Source organism: Equus przewalskii, chromosome 7 (genome assembly GCF_037783145.1).
Source record: "Equus przewalskii isolate Varuska chromosome 7, EquPr2, whole genome shotgun sequence".
Taxonomy (NCBI): Eukaryota; Metazoa; Chordata; class Mammalia; order Perissodactyla; family Equidae; genus Equus; species Equus przewalskii.
This window is the reverse complement of record NC_091837.1, coordinates 8,779,031-8,793,667: the sequence shown is the minus strand read 5'-3', so window position 1 is coordinate 8,793,667 and position 14,637 is coordinate 8,779,031. Positions and strand designations below refer to the sequence as shown.

Here is a 14,637-nt window from a genome sequence, read left to right as displayed (position 1 = left end):
TGGGAGACACCATGGTGGGGTGCGGAGGGTGTGTCCCCAGGGACCGGGTGTCGCTGGGTGGGTGGGGGGTGACCCCCTGCTCCAATAAGGTGCCCAGAGTATTTTTGAACTCGGGAATGACACAGTGAAAACAAGGACTGCACAAGATGCTTCTTGCCGTGGCGCTGAGTCCTGTGGGTGGAGAGGGACTGAGACTGAGAGGCCTCGTGGGAGGTAGCTGCTCTCTTTAGGGCCCAGCCTTGGGAGCAACTGGGGGTGGGGGTTGGGGGAGGCGGACCCTGGGAGTGGGCGAGGGGAGCGTTTCGGGGTGGCGAGAGGGGGCGTAGGGGCCAGTGTACCTAAGGCGGGCCCCGGAGCCCGCAGGGCCAGGACCGCCCCAGCCCGGCTCTGGGCGCGGCGAGTCGGCACACGAGGGCAGACGCTCCCGCCGCCGCGCGGGGCGCAGGCCCGCACTTGCAAGCCGGGACCAGGGACTTGAAAGCGCCCGGCGCGCCGCCCGGACCTGCCCCGCGGGGCGTCACCGCGGCGCTTTAGGCGGGAGCCCAAGGAAAATCTCCTCTGTCTGGGGGCAGTGCGGGGGAGGAGGGAAGCCCAAGACAGACCCCAGTGCAGCCAGGGAAGACCTGAGGGGGCGGGGGACAAAGGGTCTGCCACGCGGGGGCCGAGAGTTTAAGCAAGCCCAGCGCTCTCTGAGCCCGTGTCCCAGGCTGTAAGGAAGCATCATTGCCCCATCCACTTCTGCACTTTCTCTGCGTCGGGCGGTCCATTTGCTTCTATCTTATATAATCCTGTGAAGGTCCTTATTCCCATTTTGCAGATGACTGAGGCTCAGACAGAGCAGGAAACGTGCCCCCGTTGACAAAGGATGTGTAATAGGATTCAGAACCCGAATTCAGAACCATTCAGTATGCTGCCTCCCTGCCTGCAAGAATCGGATGGTGAAAGGAACACAACATTTTCGAAGTTCCTACTGTGCGTGTGTAAGTTTCCCTGCATTGCCTCACTTACTACAACCGCTTTGGGAGTAGTTGCTATAACGCCCCCATTTAACAGATGAGGAAATTGCAGTAAGAGCTATTTTTTCTTTAAATCTGACCAAGGTTTTATAGGTGACGGAGGGGGATATGAATCCAGACAGGCTGATTCCAGAGCACTCTGTTTCAAACCACTATGACGAGCCAAGCAGGGAAAAGTGGTTTGCAAACTGCTGTTCTGATTATTACCGCTGCGGTCGAGCCCGCGTGAGGGTCACGACCTGAGCGAAGGTGGAGCAGGGGTCACCGGGCGCCCGGCCCGTTCCAGCCGGGCCAAACCTCTGGGAGGGGACTCGGAGGCGGGGCCCAAGACCCCGCCCTTCACCTGCTGGCCCCGCCCCTATGTCGGACCAATAAAGTGCTCCGCGGGGAGGGGGGGGGGGAGGCCAGGTGAGGAGGGGGTGTGGGCGGGGCCTGGTGCGTGAGTGGCAGGCGCGGCGCGCGGGCGGGGCGAGCGGGCGTGCGCAGTCGGCCGCGGGCCTGGCGGCGGGGCCGGGCGGGCTCGGGCGGCCGGGGCGGTGGCAGCTCTGGGGAGGGCGGGCCGGGGCGGGGCGGCCGGGCGGCCGGGGCGGGGCCACGCCGGAGCCCCGCGTCCCGCTCCCATGGCCGCCCCCGGCTCCCGGCGCTGCCCCCTCTCCCCCGGGCCGCGCCCCGGGGTCCCGCACTGACGGCCCATGGCGCCGCCCGCCGCCCGCCTCGCCCTGCTCTCCGCCGCCGCGCTCACGCTGGCGGCCCGGCCCGCGCCCAGCCCCGGCCTCGGCCCCGGACCCGGTGAGTGAGCGACCCCCGGCGCCCGCCCCGCGCGGAGCCCGCCCGGGGCGCCCAACCCCCTCGCCCCTACCCTCCGGGACCCCTTCTGCAAGCCCCTTAGCGACGCCCCTCGGGGCGCGCCGGTCCCCCGCCCCAAGACCCGGGACTCTCCCAGGTCTCCCAGCGACGCCCCCGGGCCCGGCCGGTGCCCACCGCCTCGGGACCCGGGAGTCCTTTAGCGACGCCCCTTAGGCCGGGACGCCCCCTCTGCCGAGCTCCTCAGCGACGCCCCCGGGCTGGGACGTCCCCTGTCTCAGGACCCGGGACCTCCTGCTCAAGTCCCCCCGGGCCAAGACGCCCCCTCTGTCCCCGTGCCTCCTGGGATCTCGCCCCTAAATCTTCCCGCGACGCACCTCGGGCCGGGACGCTCCCCCACCCGCCTCAAGACGCGGCACTCCCTCCCCAACCCCTCGGCGACACCCCCGGGCCAGGATCCCCCCCGCGCCCCGCAGCCCTCCCACTGACGCCGGCGGACCCCCGCGCCTCCCGCCCGGCCCCGCTGCCCGGTCCCGGCTGCGCCCGCTGGCCCGGCGCTGTAATCCCGGCCCCGCGAGGACTCGAGGTGACTTGCGCGCCCTGCAAGAGGCGGGTCCGGCCAGGGACGCCCCGCTGTACCCCGCCGGGACGCCCCCTCCCGTCCCCGGCGCCGCTTTGAACTACCCCATAACTCAGCGGCCGGCCCAGCCTGGAGAGGAAGAAAGGAGGGGTGATGGGAAACTTCTCCCCTACAGAGTCTAGGGGGCTCCTCCTGAGGGTGCAGCACAGAGCCCCGTTTCCAGGGTAGCCCCACACGTTAGACAGGGTCACCTGCTCCCGAGGCCAATGCCAAGGCCAGGGTCCTCCCCAGGTGGGGCCCTGGACCAGGATGGAAGTTGGGACTTGGCTTAGCTTCCCCACGCACCCTTCCTTGCAGCAGAACTCTTTCCAAGTTGAAGAGCAGGCGAGAGGGCGTTGTCTGGCCCGGTTACTTTCTCGGCAGGTTGTTTGGGTGTGGGGATTGGGCCTTAGCGAAGGAGACGGGAAGAGTTCATTACTGATTTGCCCGAGCAGGAAAACCGGCCTCTGGGCTCTCCACCCAAAGTCGCAGACTGTGATGTTGGAAAGACAGGACTCTGCTCCTGAAAGAAAACTCAGAGTTGCTTTGTTTACTTACCCGCTTGGATTAGTGAAAAAGATAGGACTTCGTGTCCCTTACTGTGTGACTTGGGGCCGTGCCTTCAGCTCCCTGAGCTTCAGTTTCCTCCTCTGTAAAGGAAGGATAATGGTAACTCCCCTTCAGGGTGTTGTGAAGATTAAATGGTATGCTGCAGGTGCCCATCTGCACATAGAAGGCAGTCAATAAACATGTTTTAATAAGACTGTTTATAGTGCTTCGCAGTTCACCGCGTGCTAGACACCTCATTTGCCCTCGGAATGCTAGGAGCTTCCAGTCTGATGAATCCCTGTGAAAAAGGCAAAGCTTGGCTTTAGATGGGTAGAAGGGGCATCTCTCAGTGCCGTAAACCTTAGGCTCAGGAAGTGGTTTCCCAGTGATCGGCTGCTTTCTAAGGGACTTCGGCAAAAAACTTCTACGGAGGTTTGATCACTTCTCCTGTTTGCCGTTCTGTGAGAAATGAAGGAGGAACTTTCTGAGAGCCAGTATATGTCAACAAAACCGTAACCTAGTAACCCCTTAGCTCCACTTTGCCATCTGTGTGGTCAGGATTTGATGTCCTCTAGGGAGAGAGAGGTATGGGTGGAAACAGAGTGGTTCTCCTTCTGGAACGGGTGGAGTGGTAGCTCTGAGAAGTGTTAAATGAGCCAACTCTGTGTTTACGCTTGTTAGAAGGTGGCATCTCTCCTCAGGCACCTTTGCTTTGCTAGGGAGGGTCAAAGGCAACACCTCTTAGGTAGTTTAAACCTCAGACCTTGCTGTGCTTTTATTTGGGACTTTGAGATGGGGAAAAATAAATAATCGTTGTGAATTTTTTTGTGATGTGTCCCAAGTTCCCACTTCACGGAGCCTCACCAGCTCTTTCCCTACCGTCCTGATACATCAGTGCTTTTATGAGTTTTCCTCTTTAGTTCTAGAAGCTGTTTTAGGTAGGTGGCACGTGGTCCTCAGCATCACATCCTGTCTAGAGCCTACCCAAGAGTTTTTAAAATCCTTTCCAATAAAAAACACGTTTTAGGAGCTGCCTGGTGACATAGGGGTTAAGTTCGCATGCTCCACGTTGGCCCGGGGTTTGTTGGTTCGGTCCCAGGGGTGGCCCTACATACCACTCATCAAGCCATGCTGTGGCAGCATCCCACATACAAAATAGAGGAAGACTGGCACAGATGTTAGCTCAGGGCCAATCTTCCTCAAGCAAAAAGAGGAAGATTGATAACAGATGTTAGCTCAGGGCCAATCTTCCTCACCAGAGGGGGGAAAAATAAAAACACATTTTGCTCTGAGGATATGCCAAACTTGCCATTTTATATTTTTTGATACTGTAATTTTCTCTAAAATTTTGTGGATGGAAAAAATTATTTCAATACTTATATTCTGCACAATTTTGTAATATTTAAATTACTGGTGGTTTGCATTTTTGAATGCTGACTTTATAAAAACAGTTAGCTCATTCCCCGTCAATGTGACTTCTAATTACAGTGTGTAGCCAACCCCAAATGATCTCCCTTCTCTTCATTCTTTCTTTGAGGTTCTCTTCCTTCCTCCCTTCACAACTGATAAGGAAGAAGATAGAAGTTAATGGTGGAATCTAGACTCCCTCTTCAAGGACGAAGGCAGCGGGGGTCATGGGACTGATGGGCTGTCTGAAGTGGGCTCCCATCTGGAATTTACTGACTGTAGAGGAGAGCGGAGAGATAGGAAGAGCAGAGAAGGCTGGATGGACCTTGGCTATTTGAGTTTTCCACCCAAGGAAAACTACCTGCTTGGGTGTTTCACTACATTTGGGGGCTGTCAGATATGCATCAACAGAGCTTCTCAGCTCAGGTTACATTTGCTGGGAACAGCCTTTTATAGTCGCTGTTCATTCTCCTCTAACTCCTCATCTAGAATTCCTCCCATTAACCAATGGTAGGTCTTGCCGTAAAAGCTATGAGTTCAGTTAACAGTGAGAGCTTCATACTGTACAGGGCCCTGTCCCTTGTGAGGACTTCTTTATTTTTTTTTATTTTTTATTTTTTTATTTTAAAGATTTTATTTTTTTCCTTTTTCTCCCCAAAGCCCCCCGTTACATAGTTGCATATTCTTCGTTGTGGGTCCTTCTGGTTGTGACATGTGGGACGCTGCCTCAGCGTGGTTTGATGAGTAGTGCCACGTCCACGCCCAGGATTCGAACCAACGAAACACTGGGCCGCCTGCAGCCGAGCTTGCAAACTTAACCACTCGGCCACGGGGCCAGCCCTGAGGGCTTCTTTAATGTTAAAAGAATTACCTGTATGCAACATAGGGGCTGAGAGGAGTAAAGTGGACTTACACGCATACCAGTTACTTTTATGCTTTTGAGTTTTTTGTTGTTGTTTTTGAGGAAAATTAGCCCAGAGCTAACTGCCAATCCTCCTTTTTTTTGCTGAGGAAGACTGGCCCTGAGCTAACATCCATACCCATCTTCCTCTACTTTATATTGGGACTCCTACCACAGCATGGTGTGCCAAGCGGTGCCATGTCCGCACCTGGGATCCGAACCGGCGAACCCCGGGCTGCTGAAGCATACCGTGTGCACTTAACCGCTGCACCACCAGCCGGCCCTATGCTTTGAGTATTTTCAGAAACTCAAAACTGGCATGATATCAAACAACTCGGATCTTTCTGTGAAAATTTGTTTTGGCCCCAAGACCAGGCTATTTAAATGTTTGAGATAGGCAATGAGACCTTCTGTAAATCTTAAAGCAAAAAAGGAGTTCCGTTTTGACTCACTACTAAGACATAGCAAGTTGGTACACTTAATTTAGATACTATTGATACCCTGACTAATGATTTAGCATAGATGGATCAACAGCAGTAAATGAGGAAGAGAAAATACATCGCTTTAAATAGCTGCACAATATACGAATTAGGGATTTTTGAATGATGGGCAATATGCTATCTTTAGTTTAGAATTTTTGAGCCTGTAATGCCATCTGACGCTCTAGGCCAAGTGTTGGGATTTTTTGTAAAGGGTCAGACAGTAAATAATTTGGGCTTTGTGGGCCATGTACTGTCTCTGTTGCAATTACTCAGCTCTGACTTTGCAGGGCAAAAGCAGCCGTAGACAAAGTGTTCATCAGTGGGCGTGGCTGTCTTCCAACAAGACTCAATGGACACTGAAATTTGAATTTCATGTAATTTTTATATGTCACAAATATTCTTTTGACTGTTCTTTTGATCATTTTGAACCATTTAAAATTTTAGGGGCCGGCCTGGTGGCGCAGCGGTTAAGTTCGCATGTTCTGTTTCAGCGGCCTGGGGTTCACTGGTTCGGATCCCTGGTGCAGACATGGCACCACTTGACAAGCCATGCTGTGGTAGGCATCCCACATATAAAGTAGAGGAAGATGGGCACAGATGTTAGCTCAGTGCCAGCTTTCCTCAGCAAAAAAGAGGAGGAATGGCAGCAGATGTTAGCTTAGGGCTAATCTTCCTCAAGAAAAAAAAAATTTTCAATTTTAAAAACCATTCTCATAGCTCATGGGCCTTACAGAAACAGGAAGTGAGCCAGATTTGGCCTGCAGGCTCTGCCAGGTCCTGCTCTAGGTCCGTATGTATTGATTTTTTCCCAATATTCACTGGTCTGGAATGGTGACAAGGAGGCTTGATTTTGGTGAATGAATGAACCTTTTACCTTTCACTATTAACTAACTTTAAGAGAGGTATGGGAGAAATGGTTAAAATGGTAAATTTTATGTTATGTATATTTTACCATAAATTTTTTAAAAGATTCACATGGGGAGAAGTTCGGACACATACGTTTGGATCTTTAATACGACTTTTAAAAAAATGCTTTAAAAAGAAATTCAGTATGGTTCCGTGTGTAGTGCATAAAGATAATAGTGCCTGCCTCAGAACTGGCCCGTGGTTTGTTCAACCAAGCAGAAGGAGCTTGGAACTAACCGTTGAGAGATCTGTTTCTCAGAGGAAAGCCCAGGCAGCAGGTGGCACCAGCCCTGAGACATAGAAAAACAGGGGGGAAAAAAAGAAGAAGAAGAAAACAAATTCAACAGTTGAATTTTATTTCCATGGTTCCATCGTCATTTTTAAAGCGGCCTTTAAAAGACGACAGTGTGCTTAGCGTGGCTGATTATTTTGTTTTAATTAAAACATTTTTGAAAAAACAAAATGAAACATTCAAACATACCAAGTTGATTGTGTTTGTTCTGTGGAACAGTTAATGCAAAACACTTGAGAGAGGCCGGAAGTTTGGGTCTGTAGCTTTTGCCTGAGTTTTTGCCTCCTGAATAGGACAACAGAGGAGGAAGTGAACGTGTCCCTTAAAAGACTACCTCTGCAGGTTTTGCGGTGAGATCTCCTCAAGCGCCCTGACGCCACTTGGCAGGTGGGTTTCTGACTGGCTCACTGTGCAGCCCCTGAAAGGGTGAGAACAATGACTGACATTCTTCCATATTCAGTTTGACCTTGAGAATCCGGCTGGAACCCAGAAGTATTAGTCTGGCAGTAGCAGCCCAAAGTCACTCTGTTTTTTTCCCTCTCTCTGTTGTCTTTAGTGTATTCCTCTCAAGATAGCAGTTGTTTCTTCCCCAGCCCTCATCTCTGAGACGTTATCCTGGGTTCAGACTGAACAGGGAAAGGAAAGAGGCCATTGTAGGAATGTCAGAAGGGTGTCCATACTCCTCAAAAATAGCCAGTCTCCAGAAACTGGCCTTCTCCTCTAAGGAAACCGCCCCCCTCCCCCTCCCTTTTAATCCTCTTTCTAGGTAAACACCTTCCTAGCCTGGACTTGCACCAGTTTGAAGAGGAATGAAGTTGGATGCTAAGAAGCGCCTCTTAGACAAAAGATTTTAGGCCACCTCACATGCAAGGTCTCCTCTCTCCTTCCCGGTTATGACAGGACGCGCTTAGGGCTGCCCCGCTGCTGGGCCCAGCTTCTAGCTTCTCTTGCCACTGATTTAATCCGTGGCAAGTCGCCAAGGCATTAAACTTTTATTGTTCAATCTACCGCAAGGGCGGGGCCCTGCTGCTAGTGGGCTGAGGAGGCTGCAGCCGCTTCCAAACCCGAGTGTCACACCACATTAGCAACTTCAGACTTTGAGGGCTGGATTGCTTTCAGTTTGGTTAGATTCTTGGTTAGAAGCAGAACAGTATACTCACACTCAAAGTTTGAAAGCTAGGAAATAGTAAAAACAGCACAGGCAGCTTTTAAAGATGATTCCAAATGGTTGCAGCATCAGCCTACGGAACTACGTCTCCATGGTCTCTTTATACCTTCCAAACAGATATGTTTAATGGCCATCTGTGTTCCTTGGTGTCCTAAAGTTGGATCAAAACATGGCGACCAAGTAGTTCTCTTCTAGGATAGTAAGGATTGTTAACCAGGGCCATCACAGTATGTAAATTACTTGCTGCTGTTCAATCTCTAAAAATTCATCTTCAAAGAAAATTATTGGGCTGGTAAAAATATTTTTAATAATGACCACAGAAGCCATATTTGTTTTTCTTTGATGTTCTTCCGAAGACTCTTCTGGTTTTAATCAGATTGTTCCCACATAAAATACAGTGGAAATCTACAATAATAAAATCCCTATTCCTGTGTCTATGGGGAAATAAACAGGATGGGGACTGTCCTTTTAAGGGGCTTTTCCCTTCCCTTTCCCCAGACTCAAAGCCTCTATTACTGGTGGGTGTTTTGGCATCAGTTAAGGGCCTTCAATCCTTCCCTCCCTCCATGTTTTGCTCTTTCATTAAAGTGTTTCTGTTGTCTAATTATATCCTTTCAATCAAATTAGAGACTGCAGCATCTGGTGAGGGCCATAACTGCTGCCATCTGCACCTCGTATATACAGGCCTTTTCAGCTGAGAATCACTCAACTTCCAAATGGCAGGAAGAGATTTGGAAAAAGTTTAGTTGGAAGGGAGGTTAACTTAAAAGGAACATCTTCAAAGGCTGGGTACGACGCCCTGCTCGCTCTGGTGTGTGCACTGTCATGCAGAGCTTCGCTGGCCTGACTCACCAAAGATTCTTCTCTAGTGCTTCTGGCAGATGAAGACTTTCTGACTGTCTTTGCTGAAATGACCAGGCCCTCTCATCCTTGTTAGGGGCTTGCAGGGGTCTGGGGCAAGCTGCAAATTTCTCCCTTGAGAAGAATCTTTTGTTATATGACCAGTGGTTAGTGGATATGACACTTTCTGTTTATTTGACCATTTCTTCTAATTCACTGGTTTCAGCTGAAGGAGATTTTGCCCTCAGGGGACATTTGGCAAAATCTGGAGACATTTTTCATTGTCACAACTCGGGGTAAGGTAGGATGTGCTACCGGCATCTATTGAGTAGAGGCCAGAGAGACTGCTAAACATCTTAGAATGCACAGGACAGCCCCACAACAAAGACTTATCTGGCCCAAAATGTCAGTAGTGCTGAAGACGAGAAATTCTGTCCTGATTTTAAACAGATTAATGTTTGTTGTCGTTTTTTTTGGTGAGGAAGATTGGTCCTGAGCTAACATCTGTTGCCAATCTTCCTCTTTTTTTTCCCCTCCCCAAAGCTCCAGTACATAGTTGTATATCCTAGTTGTAGGTCATTCTAGCTCTTCTATATAGGATGCCACCACAGCATGGCCTGACAAGCGGTGTGTAAGTCGGCACCCAGGATCCGAACTAGCCAACTCGGGCTGCCAAAGCGGAGTGCATGAACTTAACTACTGCGCCCCAGGCCGGCCCCTCTCTGTCCTCATTGTATTCTTTTGTCCCTCCCTTCACTGTGGCCTAGGAGTAGGCTACTCTCATCGACATCCTTTTTCACTCTTAAACACGTAGATACTTCATTATCCATATCTAAGCTCTTTAAGCACTACTTTGAACAATGTTTCAGAAACCTGAATGGAGTGAGGTGGTCTGTGATTCACTGTATGTTTCTGCTGTCTGTAGACTAAGATTGCCAAATTAAACACAGGACGCCCAGTTAAATTTGAATTTCAGAGAAACAAATTTTTTTATATAAGTCTGTTTCATGCAATATTTGGGAATACTTACCTTAAAAAATTATTCATTGTTTATCTGAGATTCAAATTTAACTGGGCGTCCTGTATTTTCATTTGCTAAATCTGGCAACCCTACTCACGATCCATGAAACATTACATGAAACTTTAAACCTTTGACTGTCAAATCGATCCCTTGGCCAGTGTCTGCCTTTGTTGCTCTGGGTGGCTAGAGATGACAGCCCTGGTTGTTCCTGTTTCTAAGTAAGTGCTACACTGAGTCTTTCCTTCTGCCCAAAACTGTCTCCTTGGCCAGAACTTCTGAAACTTGTCGCTTGAGTCATACTTTTGTCTTGCGACCAGCTGACAAGTGCTTATCAAACGCCTGCTGTAGGCCCAGCGTCTCTGACTAGGACTCATGCCTGTGCCAATTCATAGAAGACTCCAACTCTGTTGCTTCAGGTTTTGCTTTAAAGATGTGCTCTAGAGATATGCTGTCTACTTGGCAGTCAGCTCCGCACTCGAGAATTCTTGTATTATTTGGCCATCCTGGATCAACCAAGGGAAGCTGAATAGCCCAGAGCCTGGCTTCCATGCAACATGAGCTGCCCTCCAGGACTCCATTATTGGGGAACTTTCTTGCTATCTGAAATTAAAAATAGGGCACAAGCAACACTCATGAAACTTGTCCAGAAGCTGGATTATATCAGTTTATTTTATCTCCTTTTAGACTGACTGAGAGCTTCAGACAGTATGAAGTAGGATTGCTCAAGAGAAGATGAGGCAAAGTGTAGGTTTGAGCTAGGTGTCTCCTGCTTAAAGCAAACTCAAAATATAAAAATGTATATTCATTATGAAGAATGTTGATTATTCCCTATTACAAATGGCTTCACCCTAGATTTCCTTTAAGTAGCAGATTCCCATGGTTTAAATAGCAAGTATTTGATTTTCAGATACTTCGTTTACATAAACTTTCCTGGAACTTCTCATTGCTCATTGCTAGGTAAGTCATGATTGCTAGCCTAGAAGCATAAATTGGTGAGGAAACCCAGGGCACTCTGGGTATGTCTGTAATGGGTTTTCTTTTCCCCTAGTTCCCCACACACCTGCTTCCCTCATTCAACTAACATTTGCCAGGCACATTCTGTGTGGTCTGTAGTTGCTGAGGATACGAAGATGAGTGAGATGCTCAAGAAAACTTGCGGGCTCGTGGAAGCAGGGCCAGGTGCTTCTTGAGCAGTTGCAGTTCAAGGTGATCAAGTCTTATGAGAGCTGTGGCAGCAGGCCCTGTGGGACTTGTTCTTAGAGGCCCTTGTTTCCATGAGTCCAGCGCTGTCTATTCTAGACCTGAACTTTCAAATAGTGCTCCATCTTTTGTTTTTTGTTTCCTTTAGAGTTAGCTTATAATGCACTGAGTTATTGTCCTTCAGAAAACTGGACTTTGAGCTTTAAAACATCTTATGCTTCCTGTTTCCTAATGTGAAAACTATTTCTAGTGTGAATTTTTTTCAAGATTGTAGTAGATCCATTTGTACTCAAATATTATATGGAGAGAGGTACCATCACCAGAGTGTGATAGAATATGTTCTGGTGGTATTGGCAGTAAAATGCATGGTTAATTAATGAAGTTAATTAATTAGAGTTCTGCTGAGCCAGTGACTTCTGAGTGGGTCCATTCCTTAACTGAGGCTAGGCCTAATCTGTCTATATATATATAGAGCTAGACTCTTTCTCAAAAACGATCCTTTGGTCTTCAATTTGATGATTGTATGTGTTTATAATATCCTGAGTGATAAATATAAATTCCTTAAGCACTACTGCACATTCATGGTGACTGTTCTGGCAAAAACACGTGTACTTCACAGTGACGACCATGGCGTGTTTTCCACTGGGTCCTGCCTGGGTAGGAGTGGAGCATATTCAAGACGAGAGCTGGATGGGAGAAGAGTGGGACCCAAGCAGCACTGAATTCTAGGCCTTCTCTGTCTCCATAATTACTTACTTTTCAATTTTTTCCCCCCCCGAGGAAGATTAGCGCTGTGCTAACTACTGCCAATCCTCCTCTTTTTGCTGAGGAATCCTGGCCCTGAGCCAACACCCGTGCCCATCCTCCTCTACTTTATGTGTGGGACGCCCACCACAGCATGGCGTGGCAAACGGTGCCATGTCCGCACCCGGGATCCCAACCGGCGAACCCCGGGCCGCTGAGAAGTGGAACGTGGGCACCCAACTGCTGCGCCACCGGGCCGGCCCCTCAAATTTTTATATAGCAAATAATAAAGACCCCTCTCTCAAGTGCTTTCATCGGTCTTCTGAATTTTAACCTCTGGCCTATGCTTACTATGCTTGCTATAGGTTCAGTTGTTCTTGGAATCGTCTTTTAAGTAATTAAGTATTGCATCTGTTAATAGGGATGGATAAACTGGAGATTCAAATAGAAGACCTCAAGCCCCCTTCCAAAAGTATAAATTCTTTTGTTAAAATAACTTTGAGAGGCACGGCCTTTTCTTCTGTTACTGTTTTTAAAGACACTGCTTCCTTGAATGAAAAGGAAGATCTAAAAGATATTTTAATGAAGAAACTACTGATAAAGAAATCACAGGGATTATTTTTGTGGTAATTATACTTTGGCAAAAGTGCAGCTTGTTCTCTGGTCATTTGAACTGTTAATACGTAGTCCGAGAACAAGATACGTGAGTGTCTCTCTTGATTTTAGATGACTGAATTTATGGCTGATTAAGTTTATAAGCTGTTTGTAGTTCTTGAAAAGAAACTAAGGTAGATTAATTGTAAAGCAACACGTTAGTAGCTATTTTCAAGATGTCCTTTAAAAAAAGTTTATTATGGGAAATTTAGAATACATGCAGAATAGAAGATTATAAGGAAATTGCCCAGCTTCCACAATTATCAACCATGGCCAATATTATTTCATTTGTGCCTCTTTCCTTCTCCCAACTAGATTATTTTGTAACAAATCTCAGATATCATATCATCTCATCTGTAAATATTTCTGTTTGTATCTCTAAATGGTAAGAACTCTTTTCAAAAGCATGGTAACGGTAACACTAGCATGATCACACCTAGAAAAATTAACAATAATTCCTTAATATCATAAAATATCCAGTCAGTAATCTGTATTCAGATTTCCTGGTTGTCTCATCCGTGTGTTTTTAGTTCAAATGGGGATCTAAGAAAGATACGTTTAGGTGATGTGACTGTTAGGTTTCTATTAACCTATAGGTTTCCCCGCTTTTTCTTTTTTCCTTGCAATTTATTTGTTGAAGATCTAGTGTTTTTTTTATTTTTTTAAAAAAATTTTTTGAGGAAGATCAGCCCTGAGCTAACATCTGCCACCAGTCCTCCTCTTTTTGCTGGGGAAGACTGGCTCTGAGCTAACATCCATGCCCATCTTCCTCTACTTTATATGTGGGACGCCTGCCATAGCATGGTGTGCCAAGTAGTGCCATGTCTGCACCCGGGATCCGAACCGGCAAACCCAGGGCCACTGAAGCAGAACGTGTGCACTTAACCGCTGCGCCATAGGCCTGCCCCGAAAATGTAGTTTCTTCTAAGCAAAAACAGTGCTCAAGTGCCTCTTCAGAGGGAGGGCCCCCATAGGAGGTGAGGTATTTTTTATGGTAGAATTCTCACTTCCATTAGAGAAACAGGTAGAATTAGAGAATTTTAAGCCTGGAAGAGATTTTTAGCCATCAGTTCTTTCCAGTCATGTCACCCTAGACTTTTGAACCTCAGTTCCATTTTGTTAGAATCTTGAAATTAGAGTTTAGAGTGAAGGGGCATTGAGACCACCTGGCTGAAATCCCCTCATTTCACAGATGAAGAAACAGAGACTCAGAGTGTCCAGGTGATTTACTCAAACCACACAGTGTCGGCTACTGGTGTCGTTTCCTCTCTATTCCAGGCATTCTCTGTATGTACTATGTGTATAGAAGATGCAACCCCCACCCTCCCCAGCTATCCTCTCTCTAATTAGACCTGAGAACATTCCTCCATATAATCACCTTCCTCCATATATCATTTTTCTTGGGGAGCCATTTTTAAAAATTTATTCTTTATTTTTTTTAAGGATTGCCACCTGAGCTAATATTTGTTGCCAATCTTCTTTTTTTTCTTCTTCTTCTCCCCAAAGCCCCCCACTACATAGTTGTATGTTCTAGTTGCAGGTCCTTCTAGTTGTGGCATGTGGCATGGCCTGATGAGCCGTGCTAGGTCCATGCCCAGGATCTGAACCAGCGAAACCCTGGGCCACCAAAGCGGAGCGCAGGAACTTAACTACTCGGTCATGCGCTGGCCCCTGGGGAGCCGTTATTAAAGACGGGAGAGTGTCTTAGCATAGCCTCAGCCCTGTTGAAGTGGGGGAAAAGTTGGGAACAACTGCCTTCCGAGAGCCATGTGTCTCTTTCCTTACAGGTTCCACACAACTGAAATAAGCATTCATGTAGTGCTTTTGAGTGTCTCAAGGCAAGAGGTGATTTTGCCCAGGAGCATAGGCTGTGAAGATGTACCCATGAGTTCCAGATGTGTTGTGCAAACATTTGACAACGCCATTGTGTTGCCCTCTAAATATTAAAATATTTTCCTACCTAAGCCTTGTATTTTTATAATCTACCCACCTACCAAATTTTATAGACATCTTTAAAAGAACAGAAGATATTCG

At 48.1% G+C, this 14,637-nt stretch overlaps 1 protein-coding gene across 3 annotated transcripts in view; it reads left to right on the top strand.

Moving 5' to 3' along the window:
• The first annotated feature begins 1,500 nt into the window (after positions 1-1,500).
• The window catches only part of KREMEN1 (kringle containing transmembrane protein 1), a 65,349-nt gene continuing 52,212 nt past the window's right edge, over positions 1,501-14,637 (top strand). For all 3 annotated transcript variants that reach the window (XM_070628662.1, XM_070628661.1, XM_070628660.1), the window contains exon 1: positions 1,501-1,805. In XM_070628662.1, the coding sequence (XP_070484763.1) occupies positions 1,709-1,805 (97 nt within the window). In that variant the 5' untranslated portion in view covers positions 1,501-1,708. The remainder of the gene's footprint in view (positions 1,806-14,637) is intronic.